This window comes from Alternaria arbusti (genome assembly GCF_024043155.1).
Source record: "Alternaria arbusti strain BMP 1465 chromosome Unknown scaffold_1, whole genome shotgun sequence".
Lineage (NCBI taxonomy): Eukaryota > Fungi > Ascomycota > Dothideomycetes > Pleosporales > Pleosporaceae > Alternaria > Alternaria arbusti.
In genome coordinates this window covers 544625-560593 of record NW_026249941.1, presented here as the reverse complement: position 1 = coordinate 560593, position 15969 = coordinate 544625, and the positions used below count along the sequence as shown (strand labels likewise).

At 51.5% G+C, this 15969-nt stretch overlaps 7 protein-coding genes across 7 annotated transcripts; 3 read left to right on the top strand and 4 right to left on the bottom strand.

Moving 5' to 3' along the window:
* Window positions 1-211: 211 nt before the first annotated feature.
* Window positions 212-1243, top strand: J4E86_000212 (uncharacterized protein; the record flags this gene model as incomplete). Its single annotated transcript, XM_051440788.1, has 2 exons — window positions 212-916; window positions 968-1243. The coding sequence occupies 2 exons, from the start codon at window positions 212-214 to the stop codon at window positions 1241-1243; spliced, it is 981 nt and encodes a 326-aa protein (XP_051306959.1).
* An 86-nt stretch (window positions 1244-1329) lies between these two features.
* Window positions 1330-2244, bottom strand: J4E86_000211 (uncharacterized protein; the record flags this gene model as incomplete). The annotated part of the gene is made up of 1 exon (XM_051440787.1): window positions 1330-2244. One exon carries the CDS (start codon window positions 2242-2244, stop codon window positions 1330-1332), a length of 915 nt encoding a protein of 304 aa, XP_051306958.1.
* A 331-nt stretch (window positions 2245-2575) lies between these two features.
* Window positions 2576-5183, bottom strand: J4E86_000210 (uncharacterized protein; the record flags this gene model as incomplete). The annotated part of the gene is made up of 2 exons (XM_051440786.1): window positions 2576-4014; window positions 4064-5183. 2 exons carry the CDS (start codon window positions 5181-5183, stop codon window positions 2576-2578), a joined length of 2559 nt encoding a protein of 852 aa, XP_051306957.1.
* Window positions 5184-5777: 594 nt separating this feature from the next.
* J4E86_000209 (uncharacterized protein) lies at window positions 5778-6876 on the bottom strand (the record flags this gene model as incomplete). The annotated part of the gene is made up of 2 exons (XM_051440785.1): window positions 5778-6707; window positions 6763-6876. The coding sequence occupies 2 exons, from the start codon at window positions 6874-6876 to the stop codon at window positions 5778-5780; spliced, it is 1044 nt and encodes a 347-aa protein (XP_051306956.1).
* Window positions 6877-7146: 270 nt separating this feature from the next.
* J4E86_000208 (uncharacterized protein) lies at window positions 7147-9141 on the top strand (the record flags this gene model as incomplete). Its single annotated transcript, XM_051440784.1, has 2 exons — window positions 7147-7247; window positions 7299-9141. 2 exons carry the CDS (start codon window positions 7147-7149, stop codon window positions 9139-9141), a joined length of 1944 nt encoding a protein of 647 aa, XP_051306955.1.
* Window positions 9142-9315: 174 nt separating this feature from the next.
* Window positions 9316-9723, bottom strand: J4E86_000207 (uncharacterized protein; the record flags this gene model as incomplete). Its single annotated transcript, XM_051440783.1, has 1 exon — window positions 9316-9723. One exon carries the CDS (start codon window positions 9721-9723, stop codon window positions 9316-9318), a length of 408 nt encoding a protein of 135 aa, XP_051306954.1.
* A 3382-nt stretch (window positions 9724-13105) lies between these two features.
* J4E86_000206 (uncharacterized protein) lies at window positions 13106-14427 on the top strand (the record flags this gene model as incomplete). Its single annotated transcript, XM_051440782.1, has 2 exons — window positions 13106-14342; window positions 14396-14427. 2 exons carry the CDS (start codon window positions 13106-13108, stop codon window positions 14425-14427), a joined length of 1269 nt encoding a protein of 422 aa, XP_051306953.1.
* Window positions 14428-15969: the final 1542 nt, after the last annotated feature.

Sequence of the window (15969 nt, the reverse complement as noted above, 5' to 3'; positions counted from 1 at the left end):
ATTCCTTTCCCAAAAATTGCAATTCGATCAGTCCAGTCACTTGTTCCAAGATCTCTCACCCCAGCATTACAGCTAAATGTCCTCCCCACATCGTCGGCTCGGCTAGCTTAATCAAGATAGCGTCTTCGGCTAACCTCCCAGAGCCTCATTGCATATCCCATATAACACCCTACCCTCACCAAACTTCACATTCCCATACCTAACAACAAAAATGTCTTCCAAACCAGCCGTCATATCCGTCATCGGCTCCCTAAATGTCGACCTCGTGACCCGTACAGCCCGCGTTCCCGTCGGCGGCGAAACGCTAACCAGTGAATCCTTTAACATTGGCTGGGGCGGGAAAGGCGCAAACCAAGCCGTCGCATGTGCGCGCCTCTCTCGCACCAAAGCGCAAGCTTCTTCGTCCCAGGAATCCGATGTCGAAGTGAGGATGGTGGGTGCAGTTGGTGACGATGAGTTCCACGAGGGGTTCTTGAAAGCTTTACGGGAAGATGGACTGTCGACGGAGAAAGTGCAGATTCTCAAGGGGAAGAAGACGGGTGTTGCGGTCATTATCGTCGAGACGGGATCGGGAGAGAACAGGATCATGTTTTGTCCTGGTGCGAATGGAGATGTGGAGGTGCAGGATCTTGTGGATGAGGATGCGGGGGTTGCGCTTTTCCAGTTGGAATTGCCGCTGCAGGTTGTGCTGCATAATATGAAGACGGCGAGGGAGAAGGGCGTTGAGACTATTATTAATCCTGCGCCTGCGGTGCCGTTGCCGGATGAAGCGTATCATGGGCTGGGTCATCTTATCGTTAATGAGACGGAAGCGATGATTCTGTCTGGGATCGAGAAGCCGAGTTCGTGGGACGAGGTTGCTGCTGTGTTCATTGCGAGTGGGGTTAAGAATGTTATTATTACGCTTGGTGGCGAGGTAAGTAATCCCCCGATGTGCAATCGGACTCGTACTTACTTGAGTGTTCAGGGCGTGTTTTACAAGACTGCGAAGCAGCAAGAGACATCTCAGCAAGGTCATGTTGTGCCGGCACGAAAAGTCAAGGTTGTCGACACAACGGCCGCAGGCGACACGTTTGCGGGCGCGTACACAGTTGCCGTTGCGCGTTGGAAAGCAATGTCAAGGGGAGCGGACTTTGATCTCGACGCTGCAATTGTGCATGCCAATAGAGCGGCATCAATGACAGTGCAGAAAGCGGGAGCACAGTCGAGTATACCATGGGCCGACGAAGTACCAGAGTCATAACAAACAAGACAATGAGCGCCAAGCCAGCAACGGATCTTTCGTATAGCGACTTCTCCCTCCAAACAATCATGAAATCAGACAAACTCTTACTGTCCAAACGTCTTACCCTCCCACATCTTGTCCATCTGCCCAACATAAACACCCTCATTACCCACAAAATGCCCACAATGCGGCGTCCCCTCAAACACCACCTCTCCCACATCCCACCCCTTCTCCCTCGCCATCTTCTTATGCGCAACAACATCCTCCCAGTCCGTCATCCGATCAGTTTTACTATACAAGTAACACACCCTCCTCTTCTTCCCCTCCTCCACCCCAGCAACAAACTTCTCATCCAACAGTGTCCGACGAACCAGCACCTCAGGGTGTTCGTACCGTCCCAACGCCACACTCGCCCGCAAGATGATTAGGATACCGTGGACGAAAACGTAGCCAGCTGAGCGGATGGGGCCTGGTGGGAGAGAGAGAATCATAGCGTTGTAGGATTTCCAGTAGTATCCTGCTGCGGGTCCAGAGTCCATGATGATACCGGTGATGGGTAAGGGTGTGGACTTCTCGGCGTGGAGAGCGAGAAGGAGGGCTGTGGCGGAGATGGGACCACCGTTTGAGAAGGTGTGGATGAGGATTTTGGGGGTTGGGTGCGTTTTGGTGGTGTTTGCTGTTGGGGATGAAGGGACGTTGGTAGATGCTGTGGAAGTGCAGTCACTCAGTACAGAGCGCACGACTTCGACGGCTGGTATGATGGCTTTGTGTTGTGCTGGGTAGGAGCTTGTGACGGATGTTACGTCGCTTTGGATGAGTAGGATTTTGGCATTGGGGGCGATGGTAAGGTAGGCTGCAATGTATTTGTCGATGTGCTTTCGGGCGGCGCCGAGCCATGTACATAGGATAATGAGTTCGCCAGTGGTGTGTGATGGTGGGGTATAGAGAGATATCCGCGGTCCGAGTTGAGAGAAGGATAGGGACGGTGATGTGTGTGGAGGATGTGTTGCTAATAGCATGATGGATGGGTTGAAGTTAGCAAGATGGTTGGTGTTTCCGTCGCAGTGCCTGCTTCTACCGATCGATTCAAACTGGGATATATAAAGATTTTCCTGAACTTGATTGAATACATATGACTTTATACCGTTACGCGCGTAACGCGTTCACTAATCCGGCTTATCATCCGAGGCATGAGAAGAATGTCTTGGTTACTTGAAAGCCAAGCTGGTGCCTTACATGTAAGCCGTCATACAAGGAACGTGCATAATCGAGGCGTACCATCTAACAACCACTAGTCAGGTTGGGTGGACCTTGCGAGCTATCAGAAAGATGTAATTGGTCCATGCGCCCTTACATCAACCCATAATCGAAGTCGTCCATAGGCAGCGGCTCCACCATGCTGAGTTCTCCAAACTCGCTACTAACTTCTTCGGCATCATAGTCGAAGTCGTCAAACTCGTCATCATGCTCGTTATCAATACTCTTGTCCTTAGCAGTATCACTGCCTTCCAAGACAAGAACCTCGGTAACTGCGACTTCGGTCCCTTTCTTCTGCAGCCGGACAGCCGAGTTCTCGGGGCTTGATAGATCGTGTGGTTCTGGGAACGATCTCGTAGTGGTATCAGGAAAGCTCTTCGGTTCTTCCATGGGTGTCTTATGCAGAGCCGGGGTGGATGGTTTGACGTTCGAAGAGGGGTGATCAGTCGCGGATACACCAGTGGAGATGAAGGAAAGACCAGACAGATCGCTGTTGGATGCAGGAGCTTTGGTCGGCTCTGGCTCTGTAAGATCTATCAGAGAACTCGAAGAGTCGTGAGCCGCAGCAACCGGTCGACTTCGGGGCTGAGGCCTGGCGACAGGCTCCTTTGTTTGCGCAGTCGTTGCCTTACGCTTAGCCTCTTTTTGAGCCTGTTTCTTTCGCCTTTCCGCCTCTTCGAGAGCGTGTTCTTGCTCAGCTACCTTGTTGAAGTCTATATCACCAAGTGCGACTTTGACCAGTATCGTACCGACCAGGTATCGATACTGGTCGTGGCCACTGACAAGCTTGCTTACATCGAAATTCTCCACGCCATGGACATTTTCGATCTTTTGTAGACCAGCGACACCTACTTGAAGCTTGGCAGATCGATAGAGGAAGCCGAGTACATAATCTTCCGTACTGTGAACATTGACAACGCGTCCCGCAACGACTGACCGTATTTGCCTCCAACGCTTGCTGTTTGCAGGGGCAGGAGTGCCCATAAGAACAGCAGACTCAACAAGACCGAACGCGTGTTGTTCCGCAAGCTCGATCAGACATGCGTACACGACACGTGCACCCACTGAGTAACCTGTAAGTGTGACAGGTCGCTTCCCTTGCACTCCATCGATAAGAGCATGTGCAAGAACCTTGCCAGCCTTGTCGGCTCGTGCAAGTGCAACGAGGAAAGGGTTGTCCAAGACACTGGCAGCTTTGACAAGACCAAGAGGCCACAAACCTGCGTACAGCGCGCCAAGAAGCGTACGACTGACGACAGTGTATGTGACGCCATCGAAAGCGTATCCGAAGAGTACATCGTTGAGGGAGTTGCCGAGACGCAGCATTGCATCAAGCTCGAAACGCAATGCGAATGGCTCAGTTGTACCAGGGTCGACCACCTCCCAAGGCTTGCTGACGTCGGAAGGAGAGCTTAGCCAGCCGCTAACACCAATGGATACGCGTAATCGATGCTGTTCACGTTTCTGTGGGTCGCGCGCATCTTGCTCATCAGCCCAATCGAGCTCGCGTTGATTCGTCGGTCGATAGGGATCTGGTACATCCATTAGCTTCAAGCAAGACTTCATCTCCGCTTTACATACCTTGAACCGGAAGGAATTCGAAATCTTGAACCTCTTTCGCATACTGGTCCATTAGACGCCCCGTCATATTCGCACCATAGGCTCCAAATAGTGATCCAACAAGCACCGAGCTGCCCGCCAACGCACCGAGATACGTTGAAACCACGCCCAGGCCCAGTCCACCCATTACAGTACCCAGGCCTGCGGCGAGTAAAGGCGCAGCAAGACCGCCAGTAACACCAATCAGGACCGCACCGCCCACAGTCGCGAGACCAACCTTCCAACGGCGTGACACAGCATCATTTGACGCTTGGTTCTTGGCTGTCGCTTCGGCGTCCATCTGAGAGGCAGCCGTGGCTAGCAGACCTTGTGCAACCGACTTCTCATGCTCGCCCAGCAAATCAGCCTCTAGTTTAAGACTGCTTGCCAGACGTAGCAACAAGATGCGCGAATATGCCGAGTATTGCTCCAAGCTCAGCAAGAGCAGCAGGAGGCAGTGTAGAACCAGCACACGCTTATCTTCCTCAAGAGATAGTAGCCTCGTCTCGATCACCTCATAGTGTCCGTGTCTTGTGTTCTTGGGTCGTGTGGGAGCCGCGTTTGCGAAGGGATCGAGGTCGTCGAAATCGATGAGCGAAGAGATGCCCTGGTTTTGCCTGTCGGCTTGGTCCAGCATTTGCTTCCGCTTGGCTTTTGCTTGCCGAACAGTCTCCCCCCGAACAGAGAGGACCTCGCATATTCGATGCATGACACTTGCCCGCCATTTATCGAAGAATGTCAAGGCGCTCCGTCGCAAAGCCTGCATTTGTGTGGACTCATGTTCTTGTGATGATTGCCTAGTGGGAGACGCTGGTTTGGTGGTCTGTCTCGGCTGGTCGAAGCTCATGAGATCTGGTGCTTGATTTCCAGGCTTGGGTGCGGGCGACCGGGTCGCAATGGAGGGTTTCGGTTCGGGGTTGTTGTATGGCTCAAAGGTGGCCGTGAGATCGTCTCGCATGGCATCGATGCTCAGGAGGACGAGGAGTGCCAGTTCCACGCGTAGGGTGGGTGTCTCGAGGACCGACGTGAGTGAAGCTCCTTCATCTTTGCTTGCTCTCTCTGGAGCATTACCAGATATTGCACTGGCAAAGTTGGAAAACATGCTGGCCCAGTAATGTAACAGAGACCAGAAGACGAAAGAGTACTTTCAGTATGGTGGTTACACGGGACAGGGCATAGTAAACCACGCCACTTTGATTGACAGGGCGCCTGAGTCGCAGAATCTGGCCCCCATATTGTCAGGTACCACCATCCTTCAGATTGCGCTTAGCGCGAAGATGAACATAGATATTAGTACCCGTCAGATGCACGGGTGAGTACGCGAGAACGAGAGGCATGCGTGTTGTAGTTTTAGTAGAGGTGGGACAAAAGGTTCGTGGTCGCAGACGCGACGCGGCGTCACTGGATCTCGCGACAGCTGGTGGGATGGCTCGCTCCACTTTGGCCGGCCCGCGCCTAGCGCGATTCGCCCACGTGGATGCCATTGGAAGTGCAAGTTCCTTCATCACTCACGCCTCCAATGGCATCTGCGCCGGTGGTTTACTGCAAGCTGTTATATTCTACTTTACATGTGTCAATGGCGTCTTAGTTGATCAACGCGAACAAGTTATTGCGAGCCACATGGAAAGTTCGAACAGTTTTAGATTCTGTGGACACCCGAGGTGTTTCTCCACCTATGGTATAATTAGTCTTCAGCTCACTTGCTCCTCTTGTAGATCTTCTGGAGGAAAACCTCGAAGACGACCTTCTTCAAGCCTTCGCTCTCATCAACCTTGTCGATCTTCGCCCTCAGCTCGGCAACGCGCTCCTCTTCCCACTGCTCGTAGAACTCCTTCAGCTTAAGCTCATGGTACAGCTCCTTGACCTTGGCCTCCTTCTGCGAGTCCTTCTGACCGTAGTTCTCCTCTAGCACCTTTCGTTGCTCGGGAGTGACCTTCTTCAGGGCCTGGTTGATCAGCCATGAGCACTTGTTGTCCATGATGTCGGTGCCAATCTTGCCGAGAACAGTGGGGTCAGCAAATGCATCGAGGTAGTCGTCTTGTGCTTGGAAGTATTCGCCCATAGGGATGAGAATGTCTTCTGCGGTCTGGAGGTTCTTTGGTGTAGCTGCACCGGCATAGTAGAGCGCCAGTGCGACTGGGAGGTAGAAAGAGTAATAGGCAGTCTTGTAGATGACGATGAAAGTGAACTTGTCGAGACTGAAGTTGTCAAGGTTGACATCGTCTTCGGGTGCAGTCAACAGATCACACAATTGACCGCATTCGGTCTGGAATGTGACCTCGTGGAACAACTCCATCATGTCGACGTAGCTCTTCTCCTGACGGAAGTGCTTCTTGAGAAGCACGTAAATGGCCGACTCCAGCATGAAGGCGTCGTTGATGGCGATCATGCCGACCTTGGGTGCAAGGTACCAGCAGGGATTGCCACGACGGGTCTTTGAAGAGTCCATGATATCGTCCGAGACCAGGAAGAAAGCCTGGAGGAGTTCGATCATCCATCCGAGCAGGGCAGCACGGAAGTACTCTTCTGACGATGGGTCAAGAGACTTGTTCTGCAGAATTGAAGTGGTGTCGATAACAGACATGCCACGGTTGCATTTTCCGCCGACAGTGTTGTAGTCCAGCGACTATGGGATATGGTGAGCGAGCTGGACCCTGGACGTGTTCTCGGGAGATATCTACCTTGGTGAACCAATCAAGAGACTGCTGGGGTAATTTGTATGATTTGCAGTGGTCCTGCAGGTCGGCCACAATGCGCGGCCATACGCTCTCGAACTCCTTGAGTGTGGTGGGCATCTTGAAAGCAGTGAATTGGGTATCTCTGGAGAGCAATGTTCAAGATAGAGGGGCAGTAGCAGATGTAGGGGTGCGGGCGGTGAAGGGGCTAATTTCCGCGGCGCAGCGGCGCAACCTTTAACCGCTCGCCGGGCCATTGTTTGTGCCCCACCCTACCACGACAGGAAGCTCCCCATCAACACGCGCATCGGCGGCAGCGACATCACGCGATAGAGCCCTGAACCATGATCTGAAGCGCGCGAATAGCAATCTCTTCCTGATAGCGACGCGATGGGAACTCTATCGCCGGCCGACGAGGCCCAGCTCAAGGCCCAGCTCCAGGACGCCGTCATCGGCTGCACAGAGCGCTGTCTCTATCATTCGGCGAAATGGTGAGTACCAATGGTTACGTAGACTGACTTTTGCATGCTGATATTGACAAGGGCCGCAGAATTACTCGATTCGCTCCCATCGGCCGATGACGAAGGCTCGGACACCGACGTCGACTCCCCCATGTCGGATGCGCAACCGCCGCAGACTCCCAATCTCGTACGCAAAGACCCCATCGAAGCACGCCTAGAAGCACGTGAGACGCACAAGTTCCTCCTCGCCAAGACATACTTCGACTGCCGCGAATATGATCGATGCGCCGCCGTCTTCCTGCCTGGCCCTCTACCCAAGGACGCCTCACAGGCACCTGCTACGCCAACAGCAAAGGCGAAGCAGGGAGCCAAGGGAAAGGCGAAGATGGTCACGCCATCAAAGTCCAAGCTCTCCAACGATACAATGAAGGGCATTAGTCAGAAGGCGCTGTTCCTTGCCCTGTATGCAAAATACATCGCAGGTGAGAAGCGCATGAACGAGGACAGCGAGATGATTCTTGGCCCTCAAGATGGAGGTGTCACCTTGAACAAGGAGTTGCCCACTGTATCTGCTGTTCTTGAAGAGTGGTTCAAAGACCTGCCCAACAGCGGGCGGCAACCGCAGGGCTGGCTGGAGTACCTATACGGCATGGTCCTGGCCAAGGGAAAGAACGAGCAGCTTGCCATCGACTACCTGATCAAAAGTGTCCACCAATATACCTACAACTGGGGTGCGTGGCAGGAGCTACAAGCTTTACTGACCACCATGGAAGAGCTCAATGGCATCGTCACACGCCTACCACAGAACCTCATGACGTTCATCTTCCACGTCACTTCATCGCAGGAGCTCTACGTAGTCAACGAACAGATCCACACTTCGCTGTCGCAAATACTGACCATTTTCCCATCATCGGCCTTTCTGAAGACCCAACGGGCGTTGCTCCACTACCACAACAAAGACTTCGACGATGCCGAACAGATCTTCTCCGACTTGCTCGTATCAGACCCACATCGGGTCGATCATCTCGACAACTACTCCAACATCTTGTATGTCATGGGCATGCGACCCAAGCTTGCCTTTTTGGCACAGCTCGCCACAGCGACCGACAAATTCCGACCGGAGACGTGCTGCGTGGTGGGCAATTACTACTCGCTCAAGTCGGAGCATGAGAAAGCCGTCATGTACTTTCGGCGAGCTCTAACTCTGGATCGAACCTTCCTTTCCGCCTGGACGCTCATGGGACACGAGTTCGTCGAAATGAAGAACACCCACGCCGCTATTGAATCGTACCGGCGCGCTGTTGATGTCAATCGCAAAGACTACCGCGCCTGGTATGGACTTGGTCAGACATACGAAATGCTGGAGATGCACTCATACGCTCTTTTCTATCACCAACGCGCCGCTGCCCTGCGACCCTACGATCCGAAGCTATGGATGGCGGTCGGCCAATGTTTCGGCAAAGTGGGCAAGATCATGAATGGCATTCGATCATACAAACGCGCGTTGGTCGCGGGCTCATACTATGATGCCGGTGTCGGTGCCTCTTTCGGGAGTAGTGAGGTCACTGGTCTTGGTGGAGGTATCCTTGATCCCGAAGTACTCTACCAGATCGCCCTGCTGTATGAGAGGATAAACAACATGAACGAATGCGCGGCATACATGGAGCTAGTGCTTGCACAAGAAGAAGGGCCGGACTACGAAGAAATGGGTTCCGAAGCCGCCGGTGGTGTCGGTGTTACTGCAACGACAAGCAAAGCCCGACTTTGGCTCGCTCGGTGGGAGTATATGCGCGGCATGTACCAACGTGCCATGGAACTGGCAAATGAGCTCTGCCAAGACGGCGTAGAGGTAGAAGATGCGAAAGCACTAGTGAGAGACATTAGAGCACGCATGGAACGCGGTGGGGGAGACGCGGAAGATTGATTAGACACAGCGTCTCGAAAGTTTGGGCATTTGCAGGCGTACAGGTATGATACCCAAGCAATACTGGATCGCAACATGTATCATATACATTACTACTTGATAGCGCATTGCAGGATCTCGATCCATTTCCAGTTCATCATTACATCAGGGCTTGGTCCCGTGACAAGTGAACGCTTACTTGCCGTACAGATGCGCGGTCCTACCCTCACCCCACCGCGGGTTTCCACCACTCTCCTTCTCCCAGCGCTTATCCTCATCTTCCATTTCTCGCATCCGTGCACCTCCGTCCTTTTTCTTGATCCAGGGTTCCGTGTTGTCGTTTTTGCCCTCCGCACTTGCGATCTTGCGACTGGCCTCCGCTAGAGCGAAGTCTTCGATCTCTCGCATCCGTAGCTCGGCTGTGATGTAGTTCAGCGTTCGCTGCATATCGCGTGCATCATGGCCGCGGCAGTCTAGGATGTAAAGTTGGTGTGTTATGGAGGCTTGGGCAGAGACGAGAGATGGAGTTGGCGAGAGCCGGATGGTGGTGGGTGCCCAGGGGTGGGGGTGGGTGAAGGCGTTGAGGGTTAGGGAGGTTGACATTGTATTCAGTTGTTAATGCTGTGTTGTTATATTATCGCGATAGTCCTAGGCTGTGGAATTTGACGTATAGAGGTAGTAAAGGACGGGGATGGGGGATGTGGGTAAGGGAGAGTGGGGAATGGGTTGGGTACGTTAGTTGCGAAACTGTGAAGGCTCGCTGACGTGACAGGAACACCTCAACTCATGTGCTGTTCCACGCACAACGTTTCCGCGGACTATTGTGAAGAGGCATCGAACATTCGAATATCGTGTTCGCAAACACAGTTCCGAGAGGTGGTGTATGCACCGTTGGCAAAGACAACTCATGGCGTTCCCTACATCGTATCCGTCGTCAGTGTGCTAGGTCTCCTGTCACAAAAGGCTATTTCGCAACAGCTTTGTGTTCACGGCTTTCCAAGACCGTGATACAATTTGCACGCTACCAAGTACATAAAGTATGTTTCCCAAACCTTCTTTTGACTATACTCACCCGCCACCAGCATCAGCAAAACCTCGCCAACGACAGATCGACCCGATAAGGAAACCCACAGCAATAGCACATAATCTCGAGGCCATCTACGCGCACCTTGCCTATCATGCCTTTTGGAATGGCATTTTCATATAGGCATGCCCCTAACTTTTGCGGAATGGATGACTATCCTGAGCATCCTTGGCCCCTGGATTGGATCGAGAGGCAGAGTCTGGACTACCTTCTTCAAACACACAACAACATGTACAGAGAACTGCAGAAGTTTCCGGAAAGAAGCAACATTCGAGGCACGGCTAGTAGGATCGAAGAGTATCTTAGGGCGCACGGCGCGGTGATGCTTGGAGAAGTGGGAGGGGGTGGTAACATCAACGTTCAGTTGTCAGCACCAGCGCCAGTAACAGCACCAGCGCCAGTCCAGACACAGATACAGGTTCAACAGCCGCCTCAGCCGCAACAGCCGCCTCAGCAGAATGTCTTTGTTCATCAGCAAGTACAACAGCCACCAGTACAACAACCCGCACAGCAAAATGTCATCTATCATCAGCAAGTACAGCCGCAGCTGCAGCCGCAGCCGCAGCAGAACGTGATTTACCAGCAACTACAACAACCTCAGGTGCTCAGCATTCCTGCTCCTGTGGCCACACTCACTATGACATCTACGCCGGTGCAGAGTTTTGTGATTGGGGGGATTGTCACACCACGCATTGGGTATGTGAGAAGCCCTAGGAGCTTTGGAAGGCGAGGGTTCTTCGATTATGACAGTGATAGTGATAGTTTTTGAGGCTAGTTGGTACGGTGGATGATCTTGAGTGAAGGCTGGGGGATGATGATGATGACGATGATGATAGTTTATTGAACATATTTCATAACTGATGACATTGAACAATGCATATTTACACTCTACGCTTATCTTGTTGGCGCCAGTACTGCTAATGGTGGTGTCAATCGCGAAATGAGAATTTTACCGCTCATGTACTCGTCCATACGTACATCAGTGTTTAGTAGATGGAATGTACGTTGAGGCTGTCGCGAAACTAGATACACTCAGTAAGGTGAGTACAAGTATGTTGTTGATAATCCGACATCTTCGTTCATCATACAGATCATGACACGCCGACACAGGGAATGTTTTGTTCACAGTGATCGCACTCTCTACGTCAAGTCTTGGTCGTGTTTCTGCGTAACGACACGGTCTGAGGATCACATTTCCACAGCACGCTGGCAGTTAGTGTCACGCAAGAGCCCAGGATTCAATGTCTGTTTAGAATATAAATCTCCTCCCTAGAACACACACTCTCTCTATCAAACACTACACTTTCTAGCTAACTACAAAGCGCATCTCTATCAACTTCAAGCAAAGCCAACTTGTCCTCTTCGCTACACACGGTAAACCCACTCACAACACCGCTTATACACACTCGATATGTTCCGATCATCGCGCGGACCTGACCCCTTTTTGCACATCCATCCTTGGGCGTACCATCACTTGAACCCTCTCTCGGATGATCAGCTCGTCGGTCTTCTCGATGCAATCGACGACTCAATGTCTGGCAATATCTTTGTAGACCTTGTAGGGCCTAGCTGGGAGGAGACTAGGAACAGGATTTTGCGCATCCTTGAACAAAGGGGTGGCAATGCCATAGGTATATTCCCGGGCTCAAGGTTTGGAAACTTTGGCACATTCCCACGCATGTCGTCATCTCTCTCAATCACACAGACAGCGCCAATGCCAAATGTTACCATCCAGACCATCCCAGCTCCACAGCAAAACATCACCTTCCAGTCCATTCCAGCGCCACAGCAAAATGTCACCTTTGTACCCCCTCCAGCCCCAGCTCCTCTACCGCCCCCAGTAGCGTTGCCGGACATTCATTATGTTACATCATATGGCCCATATGGTAATGTCATCGGAACCCGACTTGAGACGGAGAAAGAGAAGGACGACAGGGAGTATGCAGCTTGGAAGGCGGAGCATGGAGCTAAGTAGGAGGCGTCAGGCTACGTTGGGCGAAAGGGGAAAGCACATAGTTTAGGAGGAGGGCAGGATGAGCATGCCGAAGTCGGAATTTGTTGCGCATATGGAGATTTCGAGGGATTTTAGCTTGATCAAATGAACACGAAATCGATTCAGAGAAAGCGTGTCTGATGTGACCTATAGAATGTCATGCTGTTGTGCGCGTTCAGGCTGCTGTGGATCAACACGCTATGGCGCTGTCGAGCGATGAGCACTTACTTGCGCTGACATCGCCAGAAACTTCTACCATACAGAGCTGCTGTAGTAGAGATACATAGTACTAGATTCATATCCAGACGTGCTTGTTGCTATGATTATGGACGACTGTGGTGATGAGCGAGTGGACCTCGGGTTGCTTAGTAATGATGACATCACTGGCTATTGATCCTTCCGCGTTCTCAATGATGGGAAGGCTGCAAGTTCCTACACCTCACACTGATCTCACTCTGCCCTTGCTATCAACGACTGTGAATCTTTCGGGTTGACCATGCTTCACCACATTTTTTCCAAGGTTGGGCGTGGCCCAAGAAGCCTGGTGCGTTACAGTGTCCACGATGTTTGCGGTAAACACGTACGAGTATGATCGAATCTTCACAGGCCGACGCTTGACATGCGTAACTATTGACATGTGGTGGGTATTGGAAGCCGCCCTTGGGATTCCATAATTAAGCATCACACGAAGAGCACACCCGCACGCAATACAAAGCCGTCCTTTTCTATGCGCATGCCCTCACCATCGTACTTCCTGCTTTTCTATCTATCATCATCGTGCTCACATCAGTATCATATTCCGAATTATCTTTTCAGCTTGCGACATGTTTACCCTCCGTATTTCAGGCCGATTTCGCCGTTCTGTGCTGACTCGCCGGCACCCGATTTCAATTTTTGCCTTGGGTGCTATGTCTGACGAGGAACTGGTCATGGCTTTTCATATCCTACTGGAAGAGATAGAAGTCCTACGACTGGAAGGCTTCTCGTTAGTGGCTGACGATATGATGATCACCGCTCAAAACATCGTGGATTTGGTGTTCTCAAGTCATGGCGGATGGGCTTTCCTCCAGCTTGGACAGCACCAGCAGTCCTTCCTCCAGCAGATGCAACAGAATTACTCTTTCAACTTGCCCCAACCAAACTTCTTCATCAATCAGCAGATGCCACCACCAGCGATGATTGGCCAGGCTCCCACCCAGAATGTTGTAGTGCACTCACACGTAGCTTCAGCGCCCGCTCAAATCCAAGGGCCCTCCGAACAAAATAAAAACGAGCTCCATCTCGACCGACTCAACAAAGAAAACGATCGCAACGAGAAGATGAAGAACAGATACGAGGATGAACTAGCAGTGAAGGAGCGAGCGAGGTTGGAAGCTCAAGCGAAGAAGACGATTGAGGCAGCGGAGGAGAAGGCTCGTAAGCTCAAGAAGGCCGAGGAAAGATTCGAAAGGACCAAGATTGAAAACAATTTGAAAGAGGACACAATACTGCGCATTGACGAAGCGAAGAGCAGACAAGACGAGCTGGATCGTAAGACGCGTGAGATGACGGAGAGGACAGAGCAGGCAAAGATTGATGCTGCACGAAGGTTTGAGCAAACACGTCAGGAAGCAGCTGCGAAAAGGGAGCAGCAGAGGCGAGAGGAGGAGAGGCGGGATCAGGAGAGGCGGGATCAGGAGAGGCGGGATCAGGAGAGGCGGGATCAGGAGAGACAGCGACAGCTGGATGCCTCCAGAAACCGAACAAATGACTTGAATAGTCAATCATACAACCAGCAGCGCATGTTACCGGAACGCGAAAGACCACGGCGGTCCTCCCCGATTCCACAGAACCAACTCGTTTCTGACGACGATGATGACTCCGACAGCGACGAGGAGAAGCGGAAAGATCCGTACGAACTCATTGGTCTGCCCGACAGAGGGCGCACACCGGTCAAAGATATCGAAACTACAAGAACAGTGTTGAACAAGATTCATCAGAAGACTATCGATACTGCGATGTCAGACTCCAAGAAACAACATGCCGAGAAACGTATGGTCGAGATCAAGTGGGCAGCGGCCATTCTCTTGGATGAAATGAACAAGAGGGCTTATGATGAGGCTGGTGCTATATTTCCTCATGAGCAGCAGGCTTGGAGGAGGAAGAGTAAGTGAACCTTCCCGAATGAATGAAACAAAGACTAATCAACACGAGTGTAGATGGCATCAGTGGTGCTGCCGGTAGGAAGTAAATCTCTGGGTAGGGTTCTACAAGTTTCCCGCCTTGTCTGATATAGCTATAGTCATGTTCCGTTAGTCAATGAAGCATTCCATCTGTAACATCACTTTATAAATACGAAAGCGCATCATCAGTAGTGACAAAAGGTTTGCTTGACAATTTAGACGAAGTTGGTTGTTGTCGCCAACACTACAGCAAATATCATGTTTTTTACGCGAATGACCATGACAGCCAACGAAGCCAAGCTGTTCCTATCAAGCAATAACTGGTGTAAAGGTGTTGATATTTTCGCGTTGACAGCACTATAGTTTGTAGCCAGCAAAATGGAAGGACTCTTCATCATTCCAAGCTCAGAATAAAGATAGACGGCCCATGCTTCTGGAACTATAACTGCCTCATGCTGCACGGCATTCCTGTTTCATTTCCTCTTAATCTCACCTAGGTTTCTAACAACATCATAATGTACCATATCGACATGAACAGCCCGCCAACAGCAAGTATTCGAGCAGACCCCGAGAGCCCTGCATTACCTTCCGCGGCACTGGGCGCAAATCGCGGGGCTCTACAGAATGCATACAAAGCAGAGCCACTGCAAGATTTTGATGTCGAGAGGGTCATCATTGCGTCTTGGGGTCGATACCAGACACTCGATCAGATGTGCGCTTCACCATACTATTCCTGCATCCGACTACCCATGTCCTCAGATACCATGTCCGCACCTCCTCTGTTTCCAGAGTCTTCATCAAGTCGTGAATGTACTATGGTAAGACCCTGTGCAGCTGGCTCTGAGAGTCGCGATATACATGCTGATTAAAAACAGGCGGAGCAGTATGTAACCCTCCACGCCGTTCATCCAGTACCAACGCGTTATCTACGAAGCCTTGCGCAAGATCAGTTGGAGTTCTTGTTCGGCTGCTGGACTGAGAAGAGGATCCAGCCTGATGGTGAGCTCGCTAGACGAATGTGTGAGACGGTGGAATCTATTGGGCAAATTATGCATGAGAAGGAGGATGTATTCATGTGATTGTGTGGGTTACGTTGGTCAGGTTTAAGTGTCATGAATGAGTCGGGTTTGGATCAGCGTTGTCAAGTACTGTGTCTTCTTAATTGAACAATCCCTTGAATGCTTCGCTGTGAGCCTCAACCGCCTCATGGCGCGTTTCCTCTTTTCGTTGATGCCGTTCGTTAGACGAGCTATATGCAGCGACGAACTTGGAAGGCCATGCTCCCGACTTACGTATTGCCAGGAAGTGAAGTTTTGTTTTGAGAAGTTGTGCAGATCGACTGCGGCTGCTTCCTTTGTAAAGCAGTAATATGGCAAGTAGCGTTGGAAAGGAACGTGATAAACTTTGGTTTGGTTTGCTGAAGTGATCAGTACCAAGCTCTTGTTGTCAAAGTCAGCAGATATGGCGACCAAAATTCCGTCGAGGCAGCGTTGGTTGACTCGATCCAGACCAGGAACGAATCGTGCAAAGCCAGCAAAGCAGCGGCGGCCAACAAACTCACGCGAACACTTGTATTGCATCGTGAGCTGTTACCAACAGCGAATCGGTAG